At 38.5% G+C, this 20,028-nt stretch overlaps 1 protein-coding gene across 1 annotated transcript in view; it reads left to right on the plus strand.

Moving 5' to 3' along the window:
* LOC145446052 (uncharacterized) overlaps positions 1–19,200 on the plus strand; it is a 31,465-nt gene extending 12,265 nt beyond the window's left edge. Inside the window, exons 5-13 of the mRNA XM_080324234.1 lie at positions 8,008–8,150; positions 9,772–9,841; positions 12,301–12,464; positions 12,683–12,804; positions 14,575–14,704; positions 17,818–17,958; positions 18,029–18,117; positions 18,195–18,477; positions 18,543–19,200. Coding sequence (XP_080180360.1) covers positions 8,008–8,150; positions 9,772–9,841; positions 12,301–12,464; positions 12,683–12,804; positions 14,575–14,704; positions 17,818–17,958; positions 18,029–18,117; positions 18,195–18,477; positions 18,543–18,646 — 1,246 coding nt within the window. The 3' untranslated portion in view covers positions 18,647–19,200. The remainder of the gene's footprint in view (positions 1–8,007; positions 8,151–9,771; positions 9,842–12,300; positions 12,465–12,682; positions 12,805–14,574; positions 14,705–17,817; positions 17,959–18,028; positions 18,118–18,194; positions 18,478–18,542) is intronic.
* Positions 19,201–20,028: the final 828 nt, after the last annotated feature.

Raw genomic sequence — 20,028 nt, forward strand, 5'->3', positions numbered from 1 at the left:
ATTAAAATACCGTCATTAAATACGATTTATTCCTAGTATATGTGGATAAATGGGCGAATAATGTATCGATTCAGCAATCCGGCCCGCCAAGTTCCTAATTTTCCTATATCCGTCCCGCCGACTGGAGAAGTTGCCCGCCCCTGTTCTAGCACATACTTCTATATATTACTAATTGTAATCGAAGATATTTTTAAGTGTTTATATATGTAAGTTACATGTTGGTGTGTTTTAAACAAGAATAGCTGAACCAATCAATCTACATATTTAAAAGCTCACTGGTAATAATCTGACGAATATTGGTAAATGCTGCTATTCCACCTATTTTTGGAATGGCCTCGCGGGCTACTCATCTAGTCCTCGCGGGCTACCTGGTGCCCGCGGGCACCAGGTTGGTGACCCCTGCAATAGAATAATAACGAGTAGCGCTTAAGACGACATCTTTGGGTATGATCGCAACATAGTTGGCACCAGAACTGAGAACCAGATTTTAATGAACATATCACGCTCAGCCTATTCATTTCTATCCGGTATCTTAAGGTTCTTCTGGGATTAAGTTCAATCCCTTCGGTGCAGATTAGGAAAAAAACTTTACGAATTTGTCTTTTAAGCGACTGTTCATTAATGTACTGAGACTGACACCTTCAAATCGAATATGTTTTGCAAACATTGCGAAGTATAGAATACTTTATCTCATCTGGCCATTCTGTTAGTGACTCCTGAAGTTTTAGCAGTTATGAAGCAAACTGCTTTATGATTTCCCTGGCCTAAAAAATTAAATATTAGGTTATCAATCATGTGAAAATTTATTGGCTTCGCGGACCCCCTGAAATGCTTCGCGGACCCCCGGGTGAGAACCACTGCTATAGGCTGTATAAACCAAACGGGAAATCGGTTTACTTTGAAGTCTAGTTTATTTATGTACCGTGATTAGTGATTACGTACCTACGTATGTCTCGTGAGAAATCTGGTGTTTTCGCACATAATGTTAGAATTCTACTATACTTATCTTCATTTCGGATTGGAACTGTCTGCCCTTACGAAGTAGTTTGGCCTGAAAAAACTTTTTTACTTGAAAGCTGACAAATTTGTACGTGGAAAAACTTTGTTTTAACCAAATCAAGACATAGGCAGAATTTTAGTAGTTATATCACGCATTATGGTACAAATAATTAAAATTTGTTGAAGTACAACGAAAGATGCTTTCTTACATTATCGAGGTAGAAAGTGCATGTCTTTACATAGCAGTACATACTATGTTAGGGTTACCATACGTCCTTTTTTAAGAGGATTTGTCCTCTTTTTTGACTTTTTTGAAAGTGTCCTCGAAGTGTCCTCTTTTTTGACATTTTGTTCACTTTTTTGATAATTTTGTTGAAATATTGGGAGAAAATTCGACTGAGATTAAAGTAACGCTCAGGCGAGTATTTCTGGAGCTGGGCCGTAAAGTTGACCTTTTTTATTAGTCAACCGACCGCGACGTGGGAAAAATTTATCATTTTCATCGGATTTTCCTCCTATTTTGCAAGTGTGCAAAAGTGCAAAAGTGTCCTCTTTTCGCATTTCCAGAATATAGTAACCCCATTGTATGTGAATGGAGAAAGCACGTTCAACAGCAGCAGTTGTTGGCTTGCAACATTGAAGTTGTGCGTACACTGCTGGTGACACACAGTGTTGCTTCATTCTGAAAATGTTGTCCTGATATAAGAACAAGTGCCCATGCAGTCTTGCTGTAGTTGGATATTGCGGTACGGTGAGCATAACACTATGTTGGCCTATTTGTTACATTTGACCATTTATGATTCACAACAAGCAAACAGTAGGCCTATAAAGTAGGCTATAAGATATAAAATGTCAAATGATAATTTCACCAATGGTGCAAACATCTACAATACAAACGAAATGCAGTTTGCAAATTTTTTTTGACTTTGTAAACAATTTTGACAATTTTTTGACCTAACCTAACGCTATATTTTGACAAAATTTTTGACTTTTTTTCAAATTATATTACATGCGAACGTTGTTAATAATTTATCTGTTGCATGATATTTTTTCGCCTGCTGTCTTGCTGTGTCTTTTTTGCGCCGAAAATGTGGTGCCTAATAGTCCCGCAACCGTAGACAGGACACACGAGTACACTTATATTCAATTCGGCACATTATGCCTATTTTTATTTAGGCCTATTTCTTGATGTTGATTGGTCGAGAAGCGGGTACTCAACAATTAAAAAAACACCGAGACTATATATCGCGCGAAGAAAAATTTCCAGTTTAGTTCATATGCTGAGAAATACTAAACCTTATATTAATTTACGAAATATTCCAAAAAATTGAGGGGCATGTCCCTTTTCGCCCAGTACTGGCTAGGCCAGTGGTCCCGGCCCGATAAAGTCTTTTCTTCCTCACATTTTAGCCCACCGGGAAAAATAATTGCCCACCTCTGTGTTAAACTTTGTTTTATAACTATATTTACATCACCAAATGTCTCATCAAATAGGCCTATGGAATCAATTCAAATGAATTTGAATCCCTGTTTCACAGCCAGCAAGTATCCGTTAACATATGAGTGGACTCGGGCTTGCATAGTATCGTTACGCGCAAATCAGACTCATTGAGGGAAATAAATAAATAAATGCATTATTTAGGTGTGTTTAGAGGTTTCGTGATACACGGCGATCATCTGAGTATATTATTGGAAGAAGTACCACAATTCACCTCTGTGTCGGTGAACTAAGTGGTCACTTAGTTGATATAAACTTCTTATAGTTTTGATGGTGGTGACCAGAGTTGGATCAATTACAATAATTCAATTCAATTACAATTACAATTACAATTACTCCCTTGCATGTTTCAATTACATTACAATTACAATTACTCAATGCTAAATGTAATCGAATTACAATTACAATTACTGTTAAATATGTAATTAATTACAATTACAATTACTGCTAAACATGTAATTGATTCCGTAGAGAGGTGTTCTTTGACAACCGTAGCTACGTAATTAGCAACAATCTCAAGCTATTCACGTTTCATTCATGATACGTAGAATACCCTTTAATTAAAAAAAAAACTCGAACGTATTCGAACTATTCCTAATCATGAGTACTGAAAACTACAATCACAGAAAAATGTTTCAGGCGACTGTTAACAACCAAAAATTTGATCGACTAACAGCGCATAGGCTATACAGGACAGTCAATCAAATGTAATCAAACGATTAAGCTACTCAGAGCTGAGCGAGGATAATGCAATGTAATTAGTAAGGCGTCAGCGTCAAGGATGATATTGATAAGATGTGTAACATTAAAATAAATGCGAAAGGAAAGAATCTCCTGATAACTACGAATTACAACATTTTGGTTCGCATTTACATTTTCACTTGCTCGGAAACTGTTCGGTTGCATTTAATAAACATTAAGGTGAGAAAATTTCTGGCCCCAGTAAATTTGGCCAAGATTGGAGGAAAGATTGGGATAACATCTCCACAAATGCGTGTTCAAGTTTGATGAAGCCTTGGTTGGAAATTTGAATTTCTTTTTGCAATTGTTGCAGCAAGCCTCGGTACTGGTCAGAGATTTAAAAATAAAACTCTGACCGTGATGTAGGAAATGATTCAGTACAGGTTTCAGAAGAGATTATTTGCTGTTAATCCATTTTTGAAATATTTGGATTTAGTTTCGCCCACTGGTTCTTTAACTTTTTTAGACACGCCCCCTTTTATGACAGTGAAATATTTCGTGCCCCCTTATCGTCATATCACACAATGAAACCAGAATGTTAGCAAACCTTACAGATAGTTTGATGGTATGGAAGGTTATGACTATTGATGAGAGAATTCTCCAATATGAAATTCGGACTAAACACAGAGCAATAACTATGAAATGGAGGTGAATCGCCAAACGCGCTAAAAATTCAGTTTACCGGAGCTTCGCGCCCCCTTCAGATGCTTTCACGCCGCCCAAGGGGGACACGCCCCCCAGTTTGAGAACCATTGGTTTAGCCTATATTGTAATTCACAGAGTTTTCTGTTGCTACTGAAGTATGGGGAACAGTTTGGCATGGCTGAATTATCTAGTTATAACGTGGCACACATAGAACACCGATGTGAATAGGCTAATTACTACAGGTGGCGACTGTGTACTAAGGCCTTAAGGCCTTGCGGCCCCTCGTCGTCATCCTGGTCCGTACCGGATTTTCACTGGTGTTGCGAATAAATGATTGATTGATTGATTATTTTATGTAGTGATTGTCAGATTTCCATAACAATGTAATTGAAATTGTTATTGAGCAAAATTTCCATCAAATTACAATGACAATTACATAAAATAGAAATGCTTCAATTACAATTACAATTACAATTACATGAAAATATGTATATAATTACATTCAGCTCAATTACAAATTACAATCGATCCAACTCTGGTAGTGACTAGTCACATCTGCGTGTATGGGCACTGATTTCGAAATATAACTGCAGATAAATACATTGAAACGGATGCGTACAACCAGCACCGAAACACGACTTCGTCGGACTCTCAAAACGTTGGTCTCAGGCCCTTATGGGGAAATAAACAAAACTTTTTTTGGGCAACCCCCACCACCTTGTTCGTTTGGGCCGCGAACTATCGACGAGACGACTTATTGAGACTTATTGAGACGGCTTATTTCGCCTAAATTTGCAATAATTCATGATTGAATGGTCAATATGGTCGGGAATGGATTACATATTGTTATCAATTTGTTATACTCTCTGCTCACGTAATCAGATTTACCGGTAGAGCGGGATGAGGTATTTTGTAAACCAGTGGTTCCCAAACTTTTTCGGTGTGAGGGCCAAATTTAGAATTTCAGAGTACGGTCGGGGTCGCACGAATACTACGGCTATGAAACGGACCCAAACGGTCATCATGGCTATTTCGGAGTAGTTTTATTGCCCTGGCGAGATTTCAAATCTGTAAACTGTTTACCGCTACTTATCTGCTGCATTGTCCGTTGAGTGAATAAGCTTTTCTCGCCCAAACGCGCGAAGCGCGAGAAATTTCTTTAGTTTCATGACTGAATCGGTCAATATGATCGGGAATTGCATGTATTGCTATCAATTTTCGTCCTGTCTCTGTTCACGTATTCTGATTTACCGGTAGAGCTGAGTGAGGTGTGTTTGAAAAGGTATGGGCCCCCTAAATAATAATTAAACATCTCCGGGGGTATACCCGTTGGCAGGAACGTAACAGCACTTCGTCAGGACCCCGGGCTCCCATAGGGTGATAAACTGACCCCGCATCACGTTGTTCGCTTTTACCACGAAATTAAATTTGTACTGTTTAGTGAGACAGCGCGACGCGCGAATATTTCGATAATTCATGATAAAATCGGTGAATAAGATCGGGAATTGCATGGTTGTCCTCTTTGCCCACGTAATCAGATTTACAGGTAGAGCTGAGTGAGAGGTGTCTTTGAAACTGCAGACCCCGTAAAATTAAACATCTTCGGGCGGGCGGACCCCTAGGTATGACTTCTTTACATGATGTTATTTCGTGACCTCCTGTCTGCTATATCAAAAAATGTAGAATTGCCTAAACCTACTAAACTGAAAGATCACACGACTTCAGATTGGTATTTCTTTACTGGCATATAATTTTCTTTCCTGCGGGATGGTATTTGTCTTGTGAGGTTCAGATTGCCAAGACAAGAACATTCGGCGCCAGTCATTTAGGCGCCAATATGAACAATTAAACCTATATCTATTTTGTATATATAGCGAAGTTTTTGGTCAGCATACAAGCAGTCCTTTACGGCCAGGCCTTTCTCGCTGCCAATCGTTCTGACACACTTCTTGAAGTCGAATGTTACATGGCCTAAAACTTTATATGTCTTGGTGCGTTGTGGTGCGGTCATGGCCAACGCTGATATGTCCATTTCTATAAATATTGCGTATTTTTTCTTGGGGAAGAGTACCCAATAATCAAGATATGTGGCGAATTGAAATCGCGCAAGGCGCGAAATTTTTTGGAAAAAAGTTGCATAAATTTTCAAAAATTACACTATAGTTTATGCTACTTCACGAAATAATTTTGGCCCCTTCGAGCTCGGCCCCCCTCAATTGGGGGGTTTAGGGTGCGGCAGTTACGGCCCTGACTATAGGACTACCAATTATGCTGCTTTTAGCCGGCTAAGCAGTATGCAACTCGGCGTATACAACCGTGAGTCACGTGTTGCACATCTAGTTATCATAGGGTTGCCATACGTCCTCTTTTAAGATGATTTGTTCTCTTTTTTGATTTGTTAAAGTGTCCTCGGAGGACGCCCAAATGTCTTCATTTTTGAGATTTTGTCTTCTTTTTTGAGGATTTTGGTTACATATAGGGCCAAATTCGACTGATATACATTAAGTCAGCACTGTAGGAACGCTACGGCGGTTATTTCGGGAGCTAGACCGGAAAGTTGACCTTTTTTTCAGTCAACCACCGGTTAACGTTAAAGAAAAACTGTATTTTCCGGGAGTTGAGCCTCTTTTTCTTTTTTAGTCAAGCGACCACGAAGTGGGAAAAATTTACCATTTTTTCAGGATTTTCCTCTGGTTTTGAAAGTTATCAATACCTATTTATATCTATAGCTACTGCTAGTTCAACTGGAAAGTTAGGGCACATTGCATTAAAACAGCAGTGACTTAACGTTAGCAGTCCATACTCACAACTTTCATGCAATTCTATAATTAAAAACTACAGAGGCCAAGCCAAGGAAGAGTATTTTATAAATATAAATTTTATATTTTGTCATAAATCAATTTCCTAATATATTTTTGGGGCCGCAATAAGGCTATCTGGGGGCCACATGCGGGCCTCGGGGCCGCGCTTGGGAATCACTGTTGTAAACTGTAGGGCCCGTGAATAATGATGAAACATCTTCTGGCGGGAGGACCTGTTGGTATAATGACTTGGTTACATGATGTTATTTCGTGACTTCCTGTCTGCTATGTCAAAAGATATTGAAATCGTCCGAACGTACTAATGTATGCTTCAACTACGTTAGTAGTTACAAGTGGTCCGCCAGACGCTCACCCTCCCCGAACTCAAGAATTGTCTTACCATATGAATTGAATTGAATATATAGCTCAAGATGAACAATTGCGTCCCTGTGGGATGGCATTTGTCTTTGTGGGTATAGATTGCCAGAAGATGACTATTCGGAGCCAACCATTTAGGTACTTATGGACAATTATGCATATTTTCTATTTTTCTTTATTTTCTCTTTTCTAATTATGCATATATATCGAAGTTTCCAGTCAGCATAAGGACAGTCCTTTTCGGCCAAGGTTTTCTCGCTACCGATCGTTCTGGCACACCTCCTGGAGTCGCATATTACATATTTTAAAACTTTATATGTCTTGGTGCGTCGTGGCGCGGTATTGGCGGACGCTGAAATGCCCATTTCAATAAATCATGCGTATTTTTTCTTTGGTGAAGAGTACCCAATAACCAAGACCATAGACCACATTAAATCCACCCCAGCGCGAAAAAAAACTTGCGAAAAGTTACATAAGTTTATACAATTCATGTTAATTCAGGAAATAATTTTTTGCTTCTTCGAACTCCCTCCATCCCAATTGGGGGGTTTGGGGTGCGGCATTTACGGTCCTGCGTACAACGTACAACCTTGCATTTTGTCTCTGATAGCGTCATATGCGTTGTGACAATCTGAAATATCGTACACGCAGTGAAGAAAAGAACGCGTAGCGCAGTTGTTTGACTAGCTCTGTCTCAGTCGACTTGTATACGGTATAGGGCTTGGTTTGAAGCGACACTTATGTGACATAGTTCCTTATGAACTCGTGCTCTTGAAAAAGCAGCACTTTCACCAAAAAGTGCCAATGAGTTTCTGCAGTACAGCTAAAATAAATGAGTCAGATGAAATATTTGTTTGTCAAGTGCGGTTTTCAAAGTATTATAGATTATTTACTGTACTACATTTATATCAGTCGCTGTCGAATAAATGTGATCCGTCCTTGCAGCAATGTTGCTAATCATGGCAACCGTACAAAACAAGTGATGTGGCACTTCAGCAACTTGCCGGAGAGTTACGACGGACTTCAATTGATTTATCGCATATCTTCAGTTGTACGAACTAGGGGGAATATAACATTGACGGTCTTGGGTAAGTGTGCGACTGTTCGAAGCTTACAGCCTTACCACGATTCGACGCATATAGTAGCGACCGTTTCACTGAGTCGATTATGTTCTTCTCTATATTCTATGTATTATTGAGCTAGATATTTTCTCGAACAATGTTGTCGTTCTCTTCAAATAGAGTCACGTAGAGTCGTGTGGTTGATTGAATCTTTCACTATATAGAGCGTTCGATCTCAAATTTACCACTCGCACGCCACCAAGGCATAAGAGGTCAAGGGTCACTGTTACAGCTTGCTATGAAGATAATTTGGGCAATTCAGGCATGGGCATCTCTGCCAACTGCGAAATTAGTGATGTCGTGATAATCAGGAATAGAAGTTGTTGCAAATAACCTTATTGACACAAGTTGAATCTGATACCATGGTCATAATCCCAGCACATAATACAGCAAGTTTAGGCTTTCGCACAATTGCGTTTTTTTAAATAGCATTTTATTGTTCTAATATCATTATATACAATAGTGGTGTCGTCAAGTAACGCGTAGCTTTACCTGTACTACGTGTTACTTGCATGTAAAACGTCGACATTTTTTTAATAATTTTTTTTTATTTCACAAATTTATAGATTATTGCTAGTGAGCCAAATGTACTCGCGTGTGCAACACTGTCGCGTAGCACTGGTGATAAGCATACGATAATTTCGGAAGAACTAATCTGCGATAATCATCAATCAAATCCAACAGTAATTCACTCATGTACATCAGTGTGTATATGCATGCATAGTCAAATTATAATTCTTCCGTTCACATCTCATTCAATATCAGGACTTGAGCATGAATCCAAAACCGTTTCACCGATAGGTTTAGCAAATGAGTCTGCTCGATTCTCCCAAGTCGTGGCATTTTATACTTATATTTTTTAATTACGACCTAGCATAATAATCGATAGCCGGAATACGACGCGATAAATACACGAGATATAAAGTTCATGGTTTGACGATCATGGATTACAAGAACAGCAGGAAAGATGTCTCAACACTGCTCCAATACGCAGCTTATTTGCAACACCGTCAATGATCTTTCCACAGAACTGAACGATATGACACAATGTTCAAATCATCCTGTCATGCCAGAGACGGGCAACATACGGCCCGCAGTGAGTTTCTACCCTGAATGTAAAATTATATTCTGAAAGTATTGACAAATTTTATGCGTCACAAGACGAATCCAAGTTGGCCAACCTGAGACAAATGGACATGAAACTACTTGCTCTGTTTGGGTGTAAATGTATTATCAACCATGACCATTAACGAGATAAGGCTGCGTTCCAATATCACTGATGTTCACATGCAGTCTTTACTAAGGGTTTCTACATACGACATGCAGCCAGAGTTCAAAGAATTTGTTGACAACTCTGACCGACCACAGATGTCTTATTGACTTCAACAGCTACTGTTATTAAGTTCATTAAATACTGTTTTTGGTGTCTATGCTTTAAACACGAAGTTTACATTAAATACGCGAATAATGTATATATTCTGTTATCCGATCCGTGAATTGCTTCATTTTCCTATATCCGGCCCGCCGACTGAAGAAGTTGTCCGCCCCCGAGTTATACAATATATCAATGTCTTTACTTTGATTACAGGATGCAAACCATCCGTACGTGTCGTAGCATTTCGTCAAAACGAATCATACACAATCACTGCTACTGAAAGGTGATTGATTACACTGGTCAACACATATTTTTAGGCAGACAAAGTAAGAGTGGTTTTGGGGGTTCTGAAGGCCACTGATTTCGAATATGACCTTAGTTTTTTTCAAATGGGCTCGTGTTGTGAAAATAACCCATGTTGTGAGCACGAAACAATATTCGTAAGCAGTTTATTACTACGGCTTAAATGAACTAATACCTTTACTACGATACTCGCAATACCAACAGTTAAGACAACAGCAACATAAATGAAGAACGGTTCTCAGTATGCGAAACAGGTAGACAGTCTGCAATCATTACAGTCCACGCGAGTACATTACGACGAATGATCTTTAACACAGAAAGGTAATCACAACAAAACTGGAGTCGGTACCAATTTGACACCAAACATACAACACCCATGGGGCTTTTTTGACCAAATCCCCATTTTCGCGGTGATGACTAGATATAAAATCGGCTCAGTCGTACTATAAAGTTTAAAAATCCAATCTGCTTGTTATTTTTAAACACAGAAGACTCTTTTATATCAAAATACAGTAACAGCACTATATTTAGGGGTGAAATATTTATCATAGGTACATACTTTTACGGATATCATGTACATAAATATACTCTAGACATGTATATAAGTATTTACCTAGATACTCAAACAACGTGGCATTAGTTCAATCGGTTTTACGTCCACCACCTATTGTAGATTTGAAATAATCAGTTGGAATATAATATCATTAATTTATTTTAAAGCACAATTGTTTTATTGTCCGATTTTCGCCTGTAAGCTATTTACTGCAGTTTCTCGAAAGGGTCCGGCCATAGTCTGCCATAATATGTTCAATTGTTCACCTCATCTGCCCTGATATCATTCTTTTGTTGTTCTGATGTCTTGGTAGAACCTCTCCCCTTGCTGATCAACAAGATGATCAGGAAATATATCAAGATGACTGTGACCGTTTGTGCTCAAGATTTCGAAATGCAGCTACAAATTCTCGGACCAAATGTTTGTAGTTGGGTGCTTTGAGATCATCTAAAACAGTGGTTCTCAACCTTTTTGTCCCCGCGGACCCCTTGGGACTGTCACAGACCCCCGCGGACCCCCAAGTCTTAGATCAAATTGAGCTCGATTATCGAGTAACCGTCATCTGTCTTGTGCAAATATCGACCTTATGCTAGGGATAAAGCAACCAGAATGCTAACAATGGCAAGGGATGATTTGATGGCATGCAAGGTTATGGATGTCGAAGAGTGATTTCTCAAATATTAAAACTGGTATGTAAATCGCGCTAAGCGCTAAAAAATTTTCAGATGACTGCGGCTTTGCGCCCCTTTCAGATGCTTTCCTTTATCCAAGTTTGACAACCAATGTCAGAGAAGAATGTGGTTGGTTGCAAATACTACAAAGTCACCCTGATGGACCTTACTACTTTTTTATTTTTTCCACAAACCCCGGAAAACATTTCTGAACAGCAAAATGTTTGTATCAGTAGGCTATTTGCAATCAAATTGAGTTTGCACTGTAGGTTATTTGATCTCCGACGGCCATTCTGATTATTTGAGTCATGAAGGTGTAGTTATAATAAAGTGAAACAGTTTCGTGATTTCCCATATTAAAAAAAGAATGTTTCCACCATTTTGCAAATTTAGAGGTCTCGCGGACCCCCTGAAAATGCTTCGCGGATCCCCGGTGGAGAACCACTGATCTAAAAGGTTTTATTTACTACATCTTAGGAGAAATTACATGTAGGCCTAGTAAACTCATTCCAAATGTGAGATTACAATCTTTCATTCCAATTCGAATAAACCAGATACCATATTTTAGCTTCTCGTTTGTTAGGGTTACTAGGCATACCCACTTTCTTGACTCAGCGGAAAAATTATCCATTTACCAGTCAAGAGAAATGAGACACATTTGAGTATTACGGTTAAACTTTTCAAGGACAAATTTTATAGTTTTATACTCCTCTTTAATCTTGGTAGAATGACCAATTGATACAGAAGAATATGTATTTCCATTGTGCAAAAGTACAATTTTAGGCTTCACAAACTTTTAATGTGACAAACAAATATCCTGCATCATGTCATATTAATATTGATAGAATGACTGAGAACGACATGAGGGTTCTTAATAGTCAATTATCTATTTATGTGCAGTATAAAATTAGAAAAAACTACGATTTTTTTTCTAGCAAGTGAAATATTTAAGGGTAAATACAGTAATTTTGGGCTTTTTCAGGGTTATAAATATCTTCTGCCAAAGAGCCAATCTGACAAAACTAATGTGCTATTCGTAATCAGCAACCTCAAAAGCCCGGAAAAGGCTCTCAGATGGTCTGCCTAAAAAATAATTTTTCATTTTGTTGACCAGTGTTATCATTGTACATTCGATTTTGTTAGTAGTGGGTATCATATATCATCGATTGATGCTTATATCGTGACGTTTCTCTGATATCTTTGTAGATTATACAGAAACGGAAATTCAAAAAGTGTACGCTTCCAGGATCTTGGAACATGTAATTGTACGGAAGAAGGTCAATTACTGTTCCATTCGAATGGCACTCGCGCCGACGGAGTAGCACGATGCGCATATAATGCTGTCTGGTCAGGTTGCGTTAATCTTCAATGTTGGTCAGGTAATGCGTAGTCTTTAAAAGCACGGTCGTACAAACAATATCATTATTGCATGATTTAACAATAACTTCGATGGCTTAGAAAATATTCAGAATAAACGCGTTTATATGAGGAATACAAAATATTCCCTCGGATCTGAAGCCTTTGTTTACCACCATAACCGAATAAAGGAACAATGATTACGAAAATAGTAGTTGTTCATTTCCTATTGTCTATTCAGCACCTCGAAACTTAACAATTATTCAATTGAATCGAACTGAGGGATCGCAACGTCCGTTTGATTGTACGTTTACCGATGGTTTCCCCGCAGCTCATGAAATCAGATACAAAATTGACAATGTGGTAAGTACAAATATGCGGGGCATGGACACTTGTACTAATACTCGCCAGATAACAAGTTCGTAATCCACAATCCGATACCACTTGGGGTCTAAAACCGTATGGATCTAAAATCTTCTTTGCGTACAGGAAAACATGTTGCATTAGCATCCTGCATTTAATAACAGGCCACGTGGAGAACCTACCTTAGTATTGGTTGGGGTATCTACATTATGTCGTCACACCATTATTATGTTGTCCTATCCTCGAATAGCATTTCGAGTATTTCGGAAATTTATTGTTAGTTCTTTTTCACTCACTATCCGTGATCATCAAAGGGTTTGTCAATATTTATATCAGATTAATACACCACAAGCTTGCGATTGAAAAAAGGAATGGTTCAAAACGACTTATAGTAGTCTTTCAATTGATCACTCACCTTGGCCGAAAACGTGTAAATAAAAGCAAGTTGGCCTATACACTGAATGAAATATCTATCGTGATAGCATAGAGTCCTACAATGGTGTGGACACAAGCAAATCTCACGGCTCACTGTGACTGGTCTACATCAAACTTTCTCTTTGGCAAAAGGCAATTTGACGGTAATTTTTGACTGGCTTGTCGATTGCGAAAATTGATAAAAACGGTGCAAATCAAAAGCTACAGCGATACTGATGACGAAAATATAAAGTTTATTCTGCTCGTGGTCCTGGAACCCCCCCAAGTCTGCCCCGAATATTGCATTGTAACGAAGTTTGGTATTGTGTGGCATGAGTGAAAAAAGTGTGCGACCACAGATATTTAAATTAAATTTTTGTGGCATAATTATATTCTTCATGTAACCTGTATAAACCGGTTTTTAACTGACGTTGGCACGTCTGCAAATACCTATTTCTAAATCTGTTTTCGGTAAAACTGTGATCTCATGGTGCATTTTTTGCCTTCTTGGAATTTGGTATCAGTGGCAGCGACTTATTCCTACTGCGGCGACTAGAACGATACCACAACACCGCTGTCGGATGGTTATAATGTGACCTATGAACACTGAACATACTCGACATTTTCAGTCTTGAGTGATCGTTTAATAAAAGTTTTTCGTAGTAAAACTCTCAACATTTGTTAGAAATGTGATGAATAATGCAGCCATTTTTCAGAATCGCGTCGCGGGTCGGATGAAACCGTGGCATAGAATCTGGTCTAGAATCTAGACAATTTCCCTAAAATATTATTTGAGTAGTAAATTCATATTGAAATGAACCCGTCTATTTTCGGCTGACACTCGTCAGCAACTATATTAGAGAATTGGAAAAAAAGTTGTATCTTAACAATCGTATCTCGAAGTATGGCGTCATCAGCATGAAATGAGATCTCAAATGAAAGAGCGTTCAATGTACTATTTCAAGATGGTACATGAACTTCTTTTGTTGAAAAAACTTGGGCTGATGTATTTTGATAAAGGTCGACTCCAAGGCACGCCTTTATCAAAATTCATCAGCCCAAGCTTTGTCAGCAAAAGGAGTTCGTGTATACCATCTTTACAATTGTACATTGAACGCTCTCTTATTTGAGATTTCATTTCATGCTGGTGACGTCATATTTCGAGATACGATTGTTGATATCCACCGTTCTTTCCAATTCTCTAATAGTTGCTGACGATTACCCCTGACGAGTGTAAGCCGAAAAGATTCGGGTTCATTTCAATATTAATATACTATTCAATTGTATATTGGAGTTATGTAGCTCCAAGAAGCTCTTTACGACATTATTTCCGAACGAAATGCATTTTCTCTACAGACTTTACCTCCCAACTACAAATTGAGGTCATCGGACAATGGAAAATTTGTGTCTTGTGATGTGCTATCCAATTTTTCTTTGGCAACGGACGAAAAGGCATCATCCCCACTCGAGGATATTATCGTTTACTGTGCGTATATTCAATATATTGTAGCCGCATTTTCGAATGTTTTTGTAATCATTTTTTGTTTCAGTGTTCGTTCAATGTTTATGACAGAATCTGATGTCCATTTATACCTATGCTATTCATTTTACAATGCTTGTCTGAAATCTGTGTTTACTAATGGTTTTATTGCGATGTTTTTGATATATTCCGATGAAACCGCATTGATTTCCTCAGCTGATGACTGTGACTAGGGTTGCATTTAAAACAAAAGTCAATTTAAAACAAACATTTTCAAAACAAGACCCTAATTTAAAACATGTTCTTATTGTTTTTTTGAAGCCATGACGTCACCAATATTCAATAGTGACGTCATAGTGGATTGACATTGACAATTGAAAGTATAGGGTAAATATAGCTCCTTTGACGAAATATCTGTACTATTGCTGTTGAGCCGACTATTTTGAGGGTTCCAACCATCCCACATCGTATACGACGGCTATATCGGGTGGTATTGTCCGTGGGCTCATTTTTTCAAAGTATTTATACAATGATGGCATAATTTTACAACTTGAATTTTTTTTTTAATCAAAATGCCTTTGTTTAAAACACTGTTCAAAACATGTTTTAACAAAGTGTCTTAAAACACCGTTTGTTTAAATGCAGCCCTAACTATGACGCGAAGAGCTTCGACTGAAGTAATTTAGCTATACGTTTGACAGTGTATTGTTTGCTGCCTCCTGCACACGCGGCACCTTGATGAGATAAATCAAATACCTATAATGTACGAAGTTTCATTGATCTATAACTAATTATTAGGCCTTGAGTCACATGCCATCCTATAATTGTAATTGTTAGGGATGGTGCTAACCCCAGAGAGATCCAGGTTCGTATGGATTCACACGGATTTTATTGCAAGGTTCGCTTTGAACATGAACGTACGATAGATCTTGAATATAACGAGTCTTTGAAAAATTCCTTCTATATATCTGACGTTAGGGTTCGCGAGGGGCACACTTTCGCGCATATTATTGCAGAGGTCTCAAACTCAAATGTGCTCGCGGGCCAGTTTTCCAGTTTTGACGACGCCGCGGGCCGCAACATTTATAGGGGTATTCTATGTCTTTCCAAGTAGGCGGTATTTGGCGAGAATGAACTGTCCTATTAAAAGTGAGCCGATCCAGCAGACTGTCAGTAAACACACATCGTCAAAATGTGATTTACTCTTGTATCAATTTAGGCTTGGGACGAAAAGAATCATCACATCTATAAATATTTGAATTGAATTGTTGTTGTACTTGATATATATCAATTATAAGACATAGACACCATATGGGCGGACTAAAGTATGATGCCATCATAAAAGCTATCGGGTTATAATTTTGCAGCTACTATGAATATTTTGAATTTAACAGATTGATAATAGAGACTGATCTGAAATCAAAACATTTTTAGTTTGGGCATTGTAATTCCAATCCAGGATTCGGGTATACTTCTGATAAGTAGGCTATTATTCTCATGGCCAGATATCTTCAAATATAGGAGCAGAAAAAAATATAAATATAATATAACTATATTAATGAATGTATCATAGTGAGTGGAATGTCGGAACGCCGAACGGCTCATTGTTGTTACATCGTTGTAGCGTACCACTACGGTACTCGGTACCTTTAAGCGCCCTTAATAACATGGTTTAGCGACCAAAGATGTAACTAACAGATTGCCAATGATTGACATAACTACTTGCTTGGTTAGCGAAATACCAAGCTGCAACCTTCTGATCTATTACTACTCCCCTGATGCGCGATTATTTTGTTGCGTCCATGGTTCTAACAAATTCACGGCATTCCGAGTCACTCCGAGTTCACTCGAGTCATTTTCATTTTGCCATCGAGTTAGCCCGAGTCTGAGTAATTCTAAAAAAGGTCGGGTCCAAGTCCAACTCACAAATTTCAGTCACGAATCATCTAAGGGTCAGGTTTAGTCATCATGAATTGGAAATGTGGCGAAACAGTGAATCTTCCACTGCATGGTAGCGTTTGCAATTGATGTGATAGTGAAGTTTGATGAATAGTTTCAGGCTTTCGGAGCAATTTAAGAGATAATTTTCACTTTAAAACCTGAAAAGATATAAGTGACACATATATAATGTCAAATTAATAAAAATCCAAAATGTCGTCGCGGGCTGCACAAAATGCTCTGGTGGGCCGCGTGTTTGAGACCTCTGCATCATTGTGATGGTGCTGTCGGAATCGTTTCGATGGAACAAGTTTACACCACTTGATGCAAATATAGTTTGCGGTTGTGTGAGACATGGTTAACTCCACATGTCATTGCGTTGACGTATATATGTGCTCATGAATACCCCTAGTATTAGCCATTTTCAGGTCAACCACGTAGTAGTTATGGGAATGAGTCATGTAATTATTATTATTCACAACTAGATGAGCGTTATCTTATGAGCTGAATACTCGAGAATTAATAAAAGTCTGTTGAAATTACAGAAATTCTCATCACACATGTCATGAACACTAGACAAAATCGCCAAAATATTTTCAGTGTTGAACGTACCAAGACGAACCCCTGAACTACCACAGTTCAGATAAAGTAGGGTTTCCATATTTCGAGATCCTAAAAAAGGGACACTTCTCATAAATTCTGAAAGTCCAGTGCCGAACAAAAAACTGGTGACTTTGAAATTTTTTCGACCGGTAGTAATGCGTTGAATAAAAAAAGGTAATCACTTTGCCTCGACTCCCAATTTAACCGATTTTTACGATACTCTGGCGTTCGCTGCGTCGAAGTCGCATTTTCCGTGACATTTTAATCCCTTTCGGAGAAATTCCCAAAACGAGGACATTTAGGCATCCTCCAATAACACTTTAAATTTGTTGCAAAAAGAGGACGAATGGTAACCTTACATGAAGAACATGTATACGAACCCAATACTTGCACGATCCCTGGTAATTACCACTTTGTCTTGTAACGAAACACTATTACTGTATCCTAATTCAAATGTCCGTGAACACATTATACATATTCTGCTCCGAGCAGTTTTACCACACATGACTGTTAAAATAAATACAGTCCACCCGCAAGGTTGGATAAGAGATTGCAGATAACCAAACACTCTATTCCAGACCCACCGGAGAGGTCTTTCTTAGCGACGGAATTCGCTTCGGTTCATCTCAATTCTACTAACCTTCTTCATTTCGTATTCTTCGCTTTGAATCCATTAGACGGCAGATTTCGGTTGAATGTCGAGAATGACAGAGGAAATGGTGCGTCCATAGAGTGGCATTGGTTACTTAGCTATACCATTCTAGCGAAAATAACGTATTTGCTTCCCAGGAAACGAAACCTTGCAATCGCAAATACTTCTTTGGAAAGAATACTACTCACAGAACACGATTCATATCTATACATTCAAAATCCAAGTTGTGAGTATTACCAATGATTCACGCGGTAACGGACCTGAATACATTACATTACTGATCTGATTTCAATTTTTCCACAGGCAAGCGAAACAGATTACGGTAATTACAGTATATGCGTATCATCATACGTGCCAGGGGGCCAATCATGCTCTCAATTGACTGTCTCCAATCCGTTACGTGTTCTGTATTCTGAGACTCCATCATTTCTCCTGATTGCTTGCTATGTCTCCGCCGGCGTATTACTTTGCTTCCTATGCTGCGTTGTTTTATATCTTGTTTTGCGAAGAAGAAATGACATACATTCCCATTTGGAAACGGCCAAGAAGAGGGAAACTTTTAAAAGCGGTAATGAACAATACGCCGGTACGTTTGTAGTTTTTGTAATACAAATCGAACTTGATGCTTCATGGCGATTCCTCCGATTGCAGAATACGAAGTAAAAAGGTGCAATGCAGACTTCAAAGAAACCAACCTTGGTTCACAGATCTATGAAAATACCGAACCGCATGCGTGTTATGAGGAAGTGCATTAGCATGGATGAAATCTACAGTTATTGCACGCATCTTGATTCGGCACAATGGACTTTTCCCACCTGAACCTAAGCTTCCGGCCGAGTTAAACTGATATAGGCCTACTTTTGAGTTACAATTTCTTCCGGGACTATCGTCTGCATTACTTTATCTTTTTTCTGCGCTTTCATTTATTACAACATGAATTTCTGTGACGATTGATCATATTTCGCTTCTTGCATTTTAGAGTGTAAAACACGTACTAAAAATTTACAAATTTCAAAAATCGTCGTAAGTTTGACCATCTGCTATATCCCAAATCACCGCTAAACTATACCCTATTTTCGCTGGGCATCCACTTTAACGCCACTGGTTTTGTTCACCTAAAATGGTTACAATCCTTTCACAATATGTATATACTGATTGCACTCTACACTGCTGGAAATCGCGGTGCATGAAGTTAATGTGTTTATTAGCATAAAGTTCTGAGAATTTGGCATCTTAAGATCAAGACCATCCGGAACAATGCGTTTTATTGAGCAAATTCATTAAAAAAAATGCCATATGCTATGCTGTGTTATTTCGACAATGATACCTGAATGCTGATGCATCGATTGGACGCAGCAGGTCCTCTCTATCAATGAGGGCATAAACGGGGTGTTTGCCAGACAATCGTACCCTCTTCACAATTGCGTGACATTTTTTTTGCGAAAAACCAGAAGCATACAATACTCTCTAACACGGGATCGTCCAAAAGGCAAGTATCGATTTTTTTGGTCTGTGGTGGTGATTTATCATCGCTACATATTTTGCTGATGATTGCAGTGGTTGAGGTCACTATTTAGGTCAGTTATCATAAAACCGAAGCAGATGTTGTTTTTGCTGTTTGTGGTATTCATGGTAATTGTCGACTACTATGGTCATTTACAATATGCCAATTTTCTTCATTTTATTCCGTAGCTGCTCACTACTAGGCTTTTTTAGGATATCGCTTGTACGGATTAGATCAGGGGTGGGCAATTATTTTTCCCCGCGGGCCAAATGAGAAGCAGAAATATGTTAGCGGGCCGAGTAAGAAATTTTATAATATTGATTTTATTTTTAAATTGGAAGCAGTGAAATGCACGTATTGGTGCTCAGTGGATGTGTTGATATTGGGGAATGACAAAGTGACGGTTAATTACTAGAGAAAATATTTTTTCCGTCATATTTTGAAACAATGTTAAACATGATACATTTTGAACTCTCTTTAAACCCCTATCTGCGTTTTTCCATCAATAAATTAAAATGTATTTGGCATGGCCGAAACAGCCCGTCGTCATCCCCCCAAAACTTGGTCTTGCCCCCCCCCCATAGAGTTCTAAACCAAGATCCTGGTGGCTTCGCCCCCAGACCAGCCGCAATC

The sequence above is a fragment of the Botryllus schlosseri genome, chromosome 9, assembly GCF_051294905.1.
Source record: "Botryllus schlosseri isolate E-star chromosome 9, Bs_hap1, whole genome shotgun sequence".
In the NCBI taxonomy this organism is placed as follows: domain Eukaryota; kingdom Metazoa; phylum Chordata; class Ascidiacea; order Stolidobranchia; family Styelidae; genus Botryllus; species Botryllus schlosseri.